Consider the following 14,173-nt stretch of genomic DNA (forward strand, 5'->3'; position numbering starts at 1 on the left):
TTCATGGATGATATCCTTGATATCATTCCATACACATAATATACAGCAATAAAACAACACATCAAAAAGGAAGAGAGCTACAATAAATTCCTCAAAGCTATGTTGTTATCTGTCATCATCTGTGACTAATAGCAACCCTATGACCAATGGCCCTGAAGCTTGCTCTATCCTGTGCAGGTCTCACTGACTCCAATATATGTACAACCATTGACCCAGATACTGTATCAATCCATCTCATCCTGGGTCTTTCTCTCCTGCACTATTTCTCCATCCTTCTAAGCATGATGTTCTCCTCCAAGGAATGGTCCCTCCTGGGCACAGGCCCAAACCATGCAAGATAGATTTTCAAAATCCTAACCTCCAAGGAGAAATTTGATTTCACTTTCTCCAAGACAGACCTATCTGTTTTCTTGACAGTTCATTGTATGTTCAAGACTCTTCTCCAGCATCGCTCAAAAGCATTAATTCTTCCATTATCCTTAGTCATTATCCAGATTTCTGATGCATAGCAAGTAATTGTGAAGACCATGGTCTAGATCAAGTGCACCTTATTCTCTTGACTGACATCGTTACTTCTCAGTACTCTGGAGAGGTCCCTGACAGCATTATTTTCCCAGAACAATTCGTCTTTTGATTTCCTGACTTCTGGTGCCAAGAGTGTTGACTGTGGAGCTGAGCTAGCTGTAATTGTTAAAACCTCTATCTCTTCTCCATCTATCATCTATGGTGTTGTCATTTGGCCCATTTTGAGACTCTTTGTCTTTTTGATGTTGAGCTTCAATACATATTGAAGACTACAATCCTTGACCTTCTATAGCAAGCATGTCAAGTCTTCCTCAGTTTCAGCAAGCAAGGTTGTGTCATCAGTATAACATAGATTGTTGATGAATCTTCCTCCAATGCTGATGCCTCGTTCTTTCTCATAAAGCCCACCCTCAAAATTGATCTGTTTTGCATTTGGATTGAAAAGGTATGGAGACAAGGATACATTCCTAAAGCAGTCCTTTTCTGATTTTGAACTATGCAGTATTTTCTTGCTTTGTTCTGAGGACTGCTTCCTGGGCCGAATATAGAGTCTGTATAAGCACAATCAAGTGTTCTGGGATTCCTATAGAAAAGGCAGCAAAAGAAACCCCCAGTCAACCAGAACAAAAGGAAATAGCAAAGATTAAAGGAGAAAGAAATGAAATGAAAAGAGAAAATATAAAAAAACTTGTTCATTGCACTTGAGTAAAAATGGATTCCTAGCAGGTTTTTGAAGGCTGTAAATCACAGGAGGAAATTATCCACCTTCTCCCACAAAGCCACTGGTGGATTTGAACTGCCAGAGAGGAGCAGCCTTCAGGTTAGCAGTGCAACTCACTATAGGTTAGGCCATCAGAACTCCCTGAGACTATTACCCAACTGTAAATACATTTAACACTTGCAGTGGGTTTATAAAATATAGAGTCAGAACAAATCCTTACAGAGGTAACATTTTAGAAAATGTAGAAATCTCATCCCATAAAATAACACGAAATTGTGTGATCTTAAGTTTCTGGCCTCACAGTTAACCATACTTTATGAAGTTAGCCCTTTGCTTTATGTGTGTGTTACATTTAGCATCTCAATAATCATATGGAGGGAGGTCTGATAGCCCTAGTGGCAAGAAACTGTACTGCAATCCCGAAGGCAAGTGGTTTGAGGCCACCAGTTGCTCTGTGGGAAAAGAATGTGTAATCTCCTATCATGTGAATAACTGTCTCTTAAAACCTGCTGGAGGGTTATCTACGGGTCGGTTCCAACTCTACAGCACACAGCAACAACAATAAAGCATTATTCTGAGACATAAAAACACTACCTTAAAAATTGATTGAGGCAATGGGTTTTTTCCTATTCAACTATAATTATCACAGAGGACTGGTGAACTTTGTGAGTTTTACACAAAATCCCTTCTTCCTCTGAATTCCATGCCTAGAGACATTTGTCATTGCATAACATAGATTCAAATGGTTACAGGTTGAGAATGAAAGTACAGCTATAAGTTTACCTGCATGCCAGAGGGGCTGACTTTATCTGACTCACTCTAAATTCAGAAAGAAAGAAGACAGAAGGAGGGGCCAAAGAGGCCACTGAAAACCTCTCTGTAAGGATTTGGAGAACTGATATGATAAGGTATAACCCCGACTGACTTAGGAAGAGATAGTCAACTTCTCACAGGTTGAAACAGATCTTGGAACAAATGTATCATACTCTTGTTTTGTTATTATTTTAGATGATTATCAGGAAAACAAATTAAATACACATCTCATGGGGGTCACTGAGGAAATTTTTCTGGCCTACCCTTGCTTGACCTTGACTTCCCTGGGGTCAACTGTATCACAGGAGGCTATATCAAAATATGTTCTGCTAATGCCATTAGCTCTTTCTGTGGGTCTCCTGATGTCCCCTGAGCCTCTTGAAAAAGGCCAACCTTCTGTTACCCAGGGTTTGTTTTTTGTTGCAGGTGGTGATTTATTCATGACTATAAAGCTACATCATGTTTGGAATCAATGCAAAAAATATATTTTCCACAAATATTTCCCCTCATGTCAATACTGATTTTAGAATATTTTAGAACTAACATATTGACATCAACTTGTGACTCATAGCTGACTTTCACTGCAGGTTTTCAAAATTGTGTATTTTGCTCTCTCAAAGCCTCTGATGATTTTGAACTGTTTACTTTTAGGGTGCTGGGGGAACGTATTGAAAGTACTATAGACTGCCAGGAGAACAAACAAGTTTGTCCTGGAAAGGGTGACACCAGGCTGCTCCTTGGAGGCAAGGAATCTGAAACTTCGTCTGACCTTCTTCAGATATGTTGCAATGAGGGACCAGTCCTTGCAGAAGGATGTTATGCTTGGGAGAGTGGAAGGACAGCACAGGAGAGGAAGACCCTCTATGAGGTGGATTGATTCAGTGACTGGGGTAATGGGGGTAGGGTGTGTCAGAGACAACAAAATTGGCACAGTATAGAGCAGGGTCTAGGGCTCTTGTTTAAAGGGTCTTTATGAGTCACAGGTGATTTGATGGCAAATAACAACAATAACAACAACAACAACTTTTGGGACGTCAGTACAGTTATTACCTGCTACGTCACCAGAGCTTCCTAGTTAAAAAAAAAAAAAGACAAAAAAAGAAAGAAGCATAGCTATATTATCTATTACAGTTTAGAACAAAGTGAAAAGGGGACAGGTTTTGTAGATTAAAATTCAAATGGTTAGAAGCACACATTTTAGGAAACTTTTCACCTAGCTTATGGACATAGGAAGTATTCAAAGATAAGGAATGACTGATACCTTTGGCATGGGGAACTGGCATGCTCCAGAGCAATAATAGGCATCGAAGGATTTGGGAGAGATAATCCATTCACTCCAGCCAATATCTGCAAAGTCAACTTTGAGGTATCGCCTGGCACAATTCCGTGGTTCAATCCATTGCTTTCTTCTAGCCTTCTTCAGGGTCTGCTCATCAAATTGGAGTGTCTGGCTTTTCTGGTTAGGTCCCTTTCGCTGTTTCTTTTTGGTCTTACTCTTCTCAGGGGGCTGAGTCTGAAGTGTCTTGTAAGTTTTTTTCTCTTCCCAAATGCCGTCTTCCTTATACTGATATTCCGCCCCAGGAAGCTCATTGTTCTGCAGAGGCAGCAGGACCCCAGTGGAGCGCTTCTTCCTCCTTTCCATAGAAAGGGTAGTCCTGATGTGACCATCCAAGTGGGGCAAGGCCCCAGTATGGAAATTCCGATGTCCCTGTAAGCTTGATACCACGTTCTCTGGCTCAGAAATGGCAGCATCATTGGCATACACCAAGATATAAGGCTCAGGAAAGAAAGGTATCCTCTTGGACAGCGAGTGTTCTCTGGAGGTAATGTTAAATCCTATAAGAAACTCCTCATTTTCCTTAGCCTTCCTCAGGAGTTGGGTGATGTCTTTAGACAGCCAGCTCATAGTGTCCCGATGTGGCTTTGCTGCATTTAGGGAAAGATGACCTAGCAGCCGACTTTGGTTTCTGTTGGATTGGAGGATCCATGCAGAGAGATCAATGTGAAAGTGCTTCCTCTGTGCTTGATGTGAGCATCCTTGAGATGTTGGACAACTCACGTTGACGTTTGTAAATTCTCCAATGTAGAAATACAATGTGGCAGACAAAATGTTTTCAGACTTGGTTAGAGAAGTCAAGTTGAAAATATGCAGCCCCTTGCTTTCCAAGGTTCCTAGGAGGGGCGAAAAAAAAAGAGAGTAAACAGGAGTAATTCTCAAAGTCAGAAAGATCAAAGCAAGGATCAGTCGTGTTTACTAAGTTGCTCTATCCCTTACTAAAGCACAATAAGTATGTCAAAATTCTAACACAGCTGTGAGTTTAGGAATGTGAGAACTGAGAGCTCTGGCTTTTAACTATGTGACTGTTAAGGTCTATGCCAATCTTCCAAAGTATTACAATAGGTTCTTTCTGAGCCAATGTACAGCCTGCTGTTTACAAGAACAGGGTCTGAACTTAAATTCACTTTGATTCAAGGTCTGACTAGAAACAAGAATGGGGTGTTAATTAAAACTTTTGAGTGAGGTACTGTCTTCATTTATGAGGTACAGATAATACACAATCTCTCATAGCATCAGAATTAAATCAGGGGAGCTCTGGTGGCCTAGTGGCAAGAAACTGCCCTGCAATCCCAAAGGCACACGGTTAGAGGCCACCAGCCGCTCTGCAGGAGAAGGATGGGCAATCTCCTCCTGTGTGATTAATTGCCTCTGAAAACCCACTGGAGGGTCAGCTATGTGTTGGTTCCAACTCTATGTTACACAAGAACAACAACAACAATGTGTAAAATTAACAGAGTCCATAAATGCTTCTTAAAAAGAAATTACTACTATTAGTGATAGTATTGCTTTTATGAGAAGATTACATTTTCTATCTCCCTCACCAAGTAGGGTAAAAAACGAGGGTGAGAAAAACAAGTTACCTTAATATTTTGTGCAACTTCTTGGGAGAAAGATGAATAATAATCTCCTCCCATGCAATTACTGTCCTTGAAAATCTGCTGGAGGTTCAACTATAAGTCATTCTGACTCGATGGTATATAACAACAATAATAGCCCTGAAAAAATGAGCCACATATCCAAAGTTTGATTTTTTAAAAAATAAATAACTATTGTTTACATAGTGCTTATATAAGGTATATGACATTTTATTATTTTGAGTTTAATTTATGATTACAAACAATTTGTTTACGTTCCGTAAACAAATCATACCGAAGCTGACCAACTCTATTTTCTGTTGAACAAATCAATGAGCCTTGGTGACATGGTGGATCAAGTATGAGGCTGCTAATGGAAAGGTGAGTGGTTCAAATCTACCAGCAGCTCTGCCAATGAAAGACATGCAGTCTATTTCTAGAATAATTTACCAATCTGTAGTGTTTCTGTTCTGTCCTCTAGGGTGGCTATGCATTTTAACTGATGGCTTAGAGTGTGACTTTAATTTGGGATTGATGTCTACAGTGTGGCTATGAGTTGGATTTGGCGTGACAATAATGAGTTTGGTTTTGTTCCGATCTAGAAATGAGACAGTAAAAGGATGAGAGATTTATGAGATAGGCAGTGAGGTAGTGGTTGGTTCCATCTCCAAAATCATCTAATGAGTTAGTAATAAGGCTGAGGTTGGAACTCAAGCTGTCTCAGCCCTGGCCTCAGTCACCGAGCCCAAGCCCTCCTCGGTGCACTTGTTCCATATACATATTTGCTTCAGAAACACACACGCAATCATGAAATTATGTTCCTGATCAAAAACATATTTCAGTAAAAGCAAAACATTTTTATAAAGACATGGAAACTTAAAATGAGTTCATTGAATCCCCAAGCACAAGGGAAGTGCAATGGGAAACATATTTTACTCATTTTTAACATTGTGTGAAGGGAAAGGAAGAAACTGCCATTTGTGCACATTTGTATAATCCATGACACCAGGATAATATTTTACAGACCTTTATAATAAAGCTATGGCATCAAGGTTGTTCAGAGACTCAAGCTTTAATTTATACCTGTCACTAGCACATATACTTTTACCCAAACTTCATGTAGCAGATGCAAATTTAAAATGGGAGAAAAGAGAAGCTGCTCTGTTCTAAATACGGGACAATCAAACGGTCACCACACAAACCTACTGGCAGAAAATAAATGAAGTTCCAAGAGTATGGGTGACAGCATCTTAATGGGTAAACTAGTTCTGCCCTTTCTTCTCCGTATTTTATTCAAAAAATGTTTCTTTCAAACATGTTTCTAAACACCTTGTGACCTGCTGCTAAGTTAAGGCACTCCATTCACTCCTACATCTAATTTTCAGTATATTTTACAACCACTTCAAAATATGCCATAATTGTCTCCCTAGATGGCTTTTATTTTAATTTTGTGAATTATACTGAAGCCAGTTCTCTATTCTCAATCACAGGTCTACCACACTCAATAGTGCATCTCAAAAAAAATAACCTAACCTCTTTAAAGGAGTGTGCTGATACAGTTTATAGGTATATGCTCTGTTAATCCAAAGGTAGTCCCTTCTTAGAGGTCCGAATACACCAGTGGCGTTACAGAAGAAAGATGGGCAATCTGCCCCATGTGATTTACAATCAGTCTCCCAAACTCACTGGAGGGTCAGATGAGAGTCTGTTCCAAGTGTACAACAATGGGTTTTTCCAGAATTTTCTTTAAGCCTGATTTCCCCCCCCCCCATCTGTAAAGTGATGGCAATAATACCAACTGCAGAGTTGCTGTGGGATTACCTGAAAGATTAACAGAGGTAAACACATAGCACATGGTAAATATTCAAGCCAAAGATAATGACACTCCCTAAAATGACAATGAATGGCTTCACGTGAACCAAGTGAAAAGTGCGGTAAGTGTAAAAAAAAAATTTTGAGGACATTGTACAAAAACGAATTTGAGCTTTCTCACTAATATTGTCCTACTTTTTATATATTAAAAAAATAATATTTAGAATATGATGGCTTAAAACAATATATTGTTGTTATGTGCTGTCAAGTTGCTTGCAACTCATAGAGACCCTATGTAAAACAGCCCTATACCCTGCTCTATCCTGTGCCAATCTTATGGTCTCTGACACACCTACCCCCATTACCCGAGTCACTGAATCAATCTATCTCATAAAGGGTCTTCCTTTTTTGCACTGTCCCACCTTCCCAAGCAATACCTCCTGAATTACACTGAAAAAGTCTTTTGTCAGGAACCTTGCTAAAGTATTGAAGAGCAATGATGTCAGTTTGGAGACTAAGGTGTGCCTGATCCAGGCAATGGTTTTTACAATTACTTCCTATCCATCAGAAAGCTGGACAATAGCTAGGGATGATAGAGAATTGATGCCTTTGAGCTGTGGTGCTGGAGAAGAGTATTGAACATGGACTGCCAGGAGAAAAAAAATCTCATTCATATTAAGGAGGGTGAAACCAGGCTGCTCCTTGGAGGCAAGGATTCTGAAGCTTCATCTGACATACTAAAACAGTATTCATTATTAAAATTAATTCACCTAGATTATTTGTCATATTTTATAATGGGCCTACATATATGGTTAATAATTTACTTATTTTGAATAATGATGGTTAAGAATAATTACTACTTGAATCATACAGTACAATGGAAAAACAAAGATGTCAAATGAAGCAAAGAACTAATGTTTTGTTAAACACCAATATGCAAACAAAATAGGAAACTGAACAAAAATTATTCCCTTCTTGGTATGCATAATTTACTCCTTGTGGATGACGTAATAGATAGCAAAAAATTGATTATAGTTTTTAAACTTTCTCTGTGGTTGTGGATAGATGTTTTGACCTGCAATAAAAAATAATCTAATATAAAACCCTACTTTAATATACCAATAAATGGGTAATTTAACAATAGAACTTCATGGCATAGGGATTATATATACAATGTCCATTTCTCTATGTATTTACAGTTTTGTTTTATATATACATAAATGGTAATGAAATAAACATTATAAATAAAGCAAAATAACTATTTTAGTTTAATAAATAAGAACTGAACACTGACTGGTAACCATATGCTGGCCTGGATTACGGGACTAACTTATGTCACTATGTTGTTATTTGCTCTTAAAAGGAGTAACCTAAAATAAATAGATAGATGATAGATAGATAAATAGATAAATAAATACATAGATAAAAAATAAATAAATAAGGAGTAACCTATGCTCTTGTAGCACAGAGGATGTAGCAATTAAACTTACCCATTTCCAGGAAATAGACATATATAGGAAATACAACCAGAGTGCTCTTTAGAAGCCAGGAAGATGAGACTCTTGCCTACTTTGGACATAGCATCTAGGCCATTCATCTAGAAAGGACATCATGTTTGGTAAATGAGAGGATAAATGACAATGAAGGGACTCTTCAAGAAGATGGACTGACACTATGTCAAGCCACAATCTGTAATGAACTTCAACATGCCATTGATCATGAAGACAGCACTAGATAGCACAACCTGGCAGTCCACAGCTGACACTCTATTATCCTTGCGTTTTAACTGACCCATCTAAACAAACAACAGTGAAGAGGAGACTTGAGATAGATCTTTAAAGAGGAAGAGGAAAAAGAAGTTTAGAGAGAAGGATGGAAGAATGCATTCCAGTAACACAACACTGTACACCTAGAAGCTTCGAGGTGCTGTTGAGTCATCTTGACTCATGGTTAACCCAGGTGCCATAGCAGAGCTGCCCCAGACAGGTTACTTGGCTATAACCTTTAAGGGCAAACTGACAAGTCTTTCTCCTGTACAGTGATTGGGTTGGCTGAAGTCATAAACCTTTCAGACAGCAGTCAAGTGCTTCATTATCTGAGCTAGTCTGTGCTTGTCTAGAAGTTCTTGTGGCTGTTAGGTATCTAGTTGAGTATGACTCATAGTGACCCTCTGAACAGTAGATCTGAACTCTATCCTATTCGGTGCCATCCTCTCACAATCTCTGACACCCACAAGTCCATTCCTGCAGTTACTGTGTTAATCCACCTGGTTGAGGGTCTTCCTCTTCTTCACTGTCCCTCCACTTTCCCAAGCATGATGACCATCTCTAAGGAATAGCCTCTCCTAGGAACAAGCCCAAAGTATGCCAAGGAGCACTCTGGCTGCAATTTCTCCAAGACATATCTACTTGTTCTTTGGCTCTTACATAAACATTATTTCTAATATTAATTTAGAAAAATATTACAAGTGAACCTAGTTATTTGAACTCCTAACAGATATCTTAAGCTACCTAAATCGGTAACAAGCTCTAACAAGAGGCTTCTGGCCTACACTCATTACCAACCAAACAGTCCACAGCTAACCTTCATTCAACACAAGAACTCACCTTTCTAAAGCCAAGGGCTACATACAAGCGCCTTCAACTGAAGACTCAGTCCCAAATGAATTTTTAAAAACTCCAGTCCTGTGCATCTAAATTTAGAAAAGAAATGCTCAATTCACATTCTTAATCGAAGGTGTGACATTAAACCTGGTACCTAATGTGTCTGACCTTTGCATCCTGTCCTAACCAGGAAGACACATTCTCTGCCTGTTCTATCCTGCATAAAGTCTCAGTCATTCCACAAAGCATATCACACTACTTCCAACCCATACTTCGTTTTCTATTCTTTAAAGTTTTTCTTTTACGACCAACTCAATGCTTCTCCTGCACAGCAACCCAAGAAATACTTAATGTGTATAGGTAGTTATTTCATTATGAATGAAGTGATTTCCTAAGTCTGTCTGAAGAGTTAAATTTGTATAAGTCAAAATAGCTGGGAACTGTTTATACTTAATATCAGTTACTCAGTTTTTTGTCTTAGTATGTTGTTGTATGTCTTCAAGTTCAAACCGACTCATCGCTGATTCTCCAGTAGATCTTCAGAGTCAGTAAGTCATATTGGAGAAGACTGTCCATCCTTGTGGTGGATTCGAACTGTCTGCCTTAGGGACTGCAGCACAGCTGCTTCTCCTTGCATATACACTAAAACCTTTTTAACAATAATGCACTAATGAGAATTATAACATTTTTACCTACTTCATGGAACAGTACCTATTTTCATTACAAATAATTTTTAATACAATTGGCTTTAAGAGAATTGATTTATAGTTACAGGTTGTACATTAAGTCAGGCATTCATAACCAAGGTACTTGCTAAATTTACAAAGAATAAAATAGTAATAAGAGAATTGTATAGATTGGAATAAATGATTATAGAGGATTAAAGAACAATATGAACATCTCCCTGCATGTAGAAATACATGGTTATCAATATTTACTTAATTTGTCTCATTTACTCCTTTGGGGTAGATGGTGCATGCCTTCAGTTTGGCAGAGTAGCTATATTCAACTATAAACTGAGTAAAAGAATGAAAAATACTTCAGTCCTTTTTCTGTTCCTCTAAAATATTCAAATATTTGAGTATATGAAGTAGTTACTTGAGAAACATATTTTACAATAAGCATTCCTTCAGAATTATATGATCAGATTGACATTGTAATACTAATGTTGAAAGACAAAGATGGATTTTATCAGGTTACAAAAAAATGAGGGGAATACCCCAAAAAACTTATGTACTTTAAGACTACAGGGAAAAGTTCAGGTACTAGAAAATATACACTTCATGCCACATTAATTAAGTCATATATGTTGTCATTGTTGTTATGTGCCGTCAAGTCGCTTGCAACTCATAGCGACCCTATGTACAACAGTCCTAAACTCTGCTCTGGCCTGTGCCAATCGCACCGTCTCTGATACACCCATTCCCATTACCCCAGTCTCTGAATCAATCCACCTCACAGGGAGCCTTCCCCTTCTAAGCTGTCCCTCCACCCTACCAAGCATGATGTCCCTCTCCAAAGACCTGTCCCTTCTTGCAACATGTCCATAGTATGTTAGACAGAGCCTTAGAATCCTTGCCTCCAAGGAGCAGCCCGGTTTGACCCTTTCCAAGATGAATCTGTTTGTTTTCCTAGCAGTTCATGGTACTCTCAATACTCTTCTCCAGCACCACAGCTCAAAGGCATCTATCCTCCTAAGTCACTGTCAGACTCTCTCATGCATAACAGGTGATAGCAAAGACCATGGACTGTATCAGACGCACCTTAGTCTCCAAAGAGACACCATTGCTCTTCAGTACTTTGGAGAGATCCCTAACAGCAGATTTTCCCATAGCAACACGTCTTCTAATTTCCTGGCTACTGGGCTACCAAGTCATATATAGAGCAGCATAATTAAGTTTGGATGTCCTAATTTTAAGTAGTTTATCAATACATAATTAAAAAAGCAGAAGGATATCAAGAAACAGAATAATCTAGAAGTTACCTTTTCAAGTTTAAACTGTATAGCTGGAAAATGAATGAAATGGGGGGAAGGAAATACAAAAGCTCTACCAATTATAGAAGAATTGCTTTCTAAGACACAAGTTGCTGCATGGAGAGTAAAATGTTCTCTTTTTTACTGTTATTTATGAGAATGAGGCCTACAGGTGCTGGCTGAATGAAAGCGGGCTCCAAGGAAATAAAGTAACGTCTCTCCTACTTATCTTTTTTTTTTTTCTAATCTGACTTGATAGTCTCCATCTTGGGACTGTGCAAACAGAAGGTATCAAGCTCACAAACTGACCCTGAGTCACAGCCTTAAGACCCACAGAATTCCCATGGCTTTAAATCTTTACAGAAGCAGACGGCCCCCATCTTTCTCCCATGGAGTAATCAGGGAGTTTTGAATGTTAGCAGCAGAGTGCTTTAACTACAGTACCATGAGGTATTGTTAAAGAGAAACCAAATGATCATAATTCAAAGCTAGGACAGGAAAATGCTTTTGTGAAAGGTGAACTAGATAACCAACGAGATTGCATTCACATAACTACAAGCTTTGCTTTCCAACTCTTTTCGAAGAAATGTTTTAGATGCCAAAATACAACTACCCATAGGTGGTGCTCTTTTCTTACTGTTTGCGGACACTAGCACCAGCTCAGAATTTCCTTGTTGGGGGAAAATACGCGCGCGCGCGCGCGCACACACACACACACACACACACACACACACACACACACACACAGAGTATACTTGTTCAGTTAGTGCTTGACATTATTATTAAAATCTTACTTTGACTTTCTTTCTATATCTGCAACTAGAAAAGGTGCTCTGAATCCAGGCAAGTTCCTGAGCTAGATGGACTTTTACACACCTGCTAGGACTTTGTACCTGCTGCTCTTTCTCCCTGGAATGCCTTACCCACCCTTTTTCTTCATAATAGCTGGATTATTTTACGACAAAGCAAAGGCACCACCCCTTGAAGCCAACTTGTCTGGACAATCGAGTCCTCTGGTTGGGACCTTCCCCCTGTTAGAATTATATAGCATCGTTGCCCCTTTCTAAGACCATCAACTCCCTAAGATAAGGCTCTGAAGTTGATCAGAATATAATAATCATCAGCCCCTGGTATAGGGCTTGAATCTTAACAAGAACTCAGTAAGTCTTTTATGAGTAAATAATTAGTACACCTTAACAGGAAAGTAAAAATGACGGGCCATAGCAATAAGTCACTTAGTAACTGATTTTGGAACTGAAACTGGATATGTCTATCATTAACATAAATTTCTTTAAAGAACATTTGTAAATAAATGCAGAAGACGTATTTCTGCTCTCATTTGAAAAGCAAGCACCTGCGTTTGATGAAACCAAGGCCCTATCTCTGGAACTCTGACTTAGACCAGAGCACTGTTAAAACAGTTCAGCTCTTCTCAAGGAGGAGCTGAGGAGGTTCCCGGGGAATGGAAGTGGAAGTCCCCCTCAAGCTGGCCCACACTGAATGTTTTCTAAGTATATTTGAAAATACAATGGCAAACTTTCTATGTAAAGTCTGATTTTAAAACAAATAGATTACATGAACTCCTGATGATCAGCTAAATCCCCAGGAAGCAGGAAAAACATTTTAGTCACACATAAAAAAATGTAACCCTGTGCCACCTTTTCTCCACTTCTTCCTCCAGTAAATTACAGCTGCTAGAAATGTCCAAGTGCCTAGAAGTGAGCCACCCAGCCACTAGTGTTCACTGGCTGAGTATTTGATGCTGCAAAGGCCTGCATGAAGAGATTCTAGATTGAAGAAAAAGTCAGAATTGTGTTTTGCTTGCAGAGTTCCAGTCCAATGATTGAGTTTATAGGAGCTCAAAACAATTTTATTGTCTACGCCCAAAGTCTGAACGAAACATGATTAATGATGATAGCTGTGTATCTTCCTAGAAGAGCAAAATGCTGCTTGATCAGTTTATCTCTTCTGAGTGTCCACCCACCAGCATTCCTAGACTGTGAGCTCTCAGAGGGCAGACCTGTAAATCTGCACATCCTCAGTACCTTGCACTATCTAAAGCCTTTATATCCTAGGAAATAGCTATGAAATGTGTAGAGGGAACAACTGTGTAAGCTCACTGACTTTAGAAGGGTTTCCTACTTAGGACCAAGGTGCAAAAACTTTCAAGTAGATTCAAGTTTCCAAAATGAGCAATGGTCCTTCTTAGGTACAAACAGTGCTAGGGTTCCCCCCCACCCCAGTTCAATAAGGAGGACTATCATTATAAGAACATAAAAGAAGATAATAGTGGCATTCACTATAAAAATGGTAACATTCCTAGCGGGAAAGTCTTTCCTGGTTGGGGGGTGTTTTTTTTTTTGTTTTTTTTTTAAGGTTCCTTTGCCTGGCAGAGTGCCTTCCTGATGGGAGAGCCTTGAACATTTAATTCAACTAAATAGAAATATTTACTAAGTATATATTATGTGACAACTCTATACCAGGTCCTCACAATATAAGGATGAATTAAATCTGCTTCCCATTTCCCAGAAACTTGCTCTTTGTAGGCTATCCCTACAAAGAATAGATTTATTCTAGTAAATCTAACCTCAGACTCATTGCACGTATATGAGGGAAAGATGCTGTTGTTGTTGTTGTTGTTATGTGCCTTCGAGTCCTTTGCGACTCATAGCGACCCTATGCACAACAGCCCTAAACCCTGCTCTATCCTGTGCCGAACACACCTCCTCTGACACACCCATCCCGATTACCCCAATCACCGAATTAATCCATCTCATAGAGGGTCTTCCCCTCCTGCGCTGTCCTTCCACC

The 14,173-nt window shown here is 39.1% G+C and overlaps 1 protein-coding gene across 1 annotated transcript in view; it reads right to left on the bottom strand.

Moving 5' to 3' along the window:
- BMP3 (bone morphogenetic protein 3) overlaps positions 1-14,173 on the bottom strand; it is a 40,499-nt gene that overhangs the window by 13,254 nt on the left and 13,072 nt on the right. Inside the window, exon 2 of the mRNA XM_006885287.1 lies at positions 3,321-4,231. Within this exon, the coding sequence (XP_006885349.1) occupies positions 3,321-4,231 (911 nt within the window). The remainder of the gene's footprint in view (positions 1-3,320; positions 4,232-14,173) is intronic.

The sequence above is a fragment of the Elephantulus edwardii genome, unplaced genomic scaffold (genome assembly GCF_000299155.1).
Source record: "Elephantulus edwardii isolate Elephantulus edwardi_28Jun2011 unplaced genomic scaffold, EleEdw1.0 scaffold00042, whole genome shotgun sequence".
Taxonomy (NCBI): domain Eukaryota; kingdom Metazoa; phylum Chordata; class Mammalia; order Macroscelidea; family Macroscelididae; genus Elephantulus; species Elephantulus edwardii.